Consider the following 1,544-nt stretch of genomic DNA (forward strand, 5'->3'; position numbering starts at 1 on the left):
AGGCACAGACAGACACATACAGGCACAGCCCATGGACACAGGCACAGACAGATACAAACACAGCTAGGCAAAGCCCATGGATACAGGCACAGACAGACACAGGTAGGCACAGCTCATGGATACAGGCACAGACAGATACAGACACAGACAGGCACAGCCTATGGATACAGGCACAGACAGACACAGAGGAACAGTCCATGTATACAGGCACAGAAGATACAGGCACAGCGCATGGAAACAGGCACAGACAGATACAGGCACAGACAGGCATAGTGCATGGAGACAGGCACAGAAACACAGAGATAGACAGGCACAGTCCAGGCATACATGCACAGGCAGAAAGAGCACGCAGACACAGGCAGACGCAAACAGACACGGGAAGGGCCGGCGTCAGTCAGTGCATCCTCACCTTGCCGACCAGCTGGACAATCTCTGCCAGGTCCTCCTCCTCCTGCAGGATCTCCTGAGCTTTGGTACGGAGGGACACAAACTCGGAGAAATGCTTCTCGTAGTACTCATCGAGAGCACGAGTGTATTTACTGTAGCTGATCAGCCAGTTCACAGACGGGAAGTGTTTCTGCTGTGCCAACTTCTTATCCAGACCCCAGAACACCTACAATATAACACCCAGCTTATCCAGGGCCCGGAACACCTACTATATAACACCCATCTTATCTAGGGCCCAGACACCTACAATATAACACCCAGCTTATCCAGACCCCAGAACACCTACAATATAACACCCAGCTTATCCAGGGCCCGGAACACCTACAATATAACACCCAGCTTATCCAGGGCCCGGAACACCTACAATATAACATCCAGCTTATCCAGGGCCCAGACACCTACAATATAAAACCCTGCTTATCCAGGGCCCAGACACCTACAATATAACATCCATCTTATCCAGGGCCCGGGACACCTACAATATAACACCCAGCTTATCCAGACCCCAGAACACCTACAATATAAAACCCTGCTTATCCAGGGCCCAGACACCTACAGTATAACATCCATCTTATCCAGGGCCCAGACACCTACAATATAACACCCAGCTTATCCAGGGCCTAGAACACCTACAATATAACACCCTGCTTATCCAGGGCCCGGAACACCTACAATATAACACCCAGCTTATCCAGGGCCCAGACACCTACAATATAACACCCAGCTTATCCAGGGCCCAGACACCAACAATATAACACCCAGCTTATCCAGGGCCCAGACACCTACAATATAACACCCAGCTTATCCAGGGCCCAGACACCAACAATATAACACCCAGCTTATCCAGGGCCCAGACACCTACAATATAACACCCATCTTATCCAGGGCCCGGAACACCTACAATATAACACCCAGCTTATCCAGGGCCCAGACACCTACAATATAACACCCAGCTTATCCAGGGCCCGGAACACCTACAATATAACACCCAGCTTATCCAGGGCCCAGACACCTACAATATAACACCCAGCTTATCCAGGGCCCGGAACATCCGACAGTGCTGCACTCCCTCAGTACTGACCCTCCGACAGTGCGGC

General features: G+C 51.1%; 1 protein-coding gene across 1 annotated transcript in view; it reads right to left on the minus strand.

Annotated features, from left to right (window-relative positions):
* Positions 1-217: 217 nt before the first annotated feature.
* Positions 218-1,544, minus strand: part of LOC122545868 (V-type proton ATPase catalytic subunit A-like) — a 2,119-nt gene continuing 792 nt past the window's right edge. Inside the window, exon 2 of the mRNA XM_043684757.1 lies at positions 218-613. Coding sequence (XP_043540692.1) covers positions 395-613 — 219 coding nt within the window. The 3' untranslated portion in view covers positions 218-394. The remainder of the gene's footprint in view (positions 614-1,544) is intronic.

Source organism: Chiloscyllium plagiosum, unplaced genomic scaffold (assembly GCF_004010195.1).
Source record: "Chiloscyllium plagiosum isolate BGI_BamShark_2017 unplaced genomic scaffold, ASM401019v2 scaf_100355, whole genome shotgun sequence".
Lineage (NCBI taxonomy): Eukaryota > Metazoa > Chordata > Chondrichthyes > Orectolobiformes > Hemiscylliidae > Chiloscyllium > Chiloscyllium plagiosum.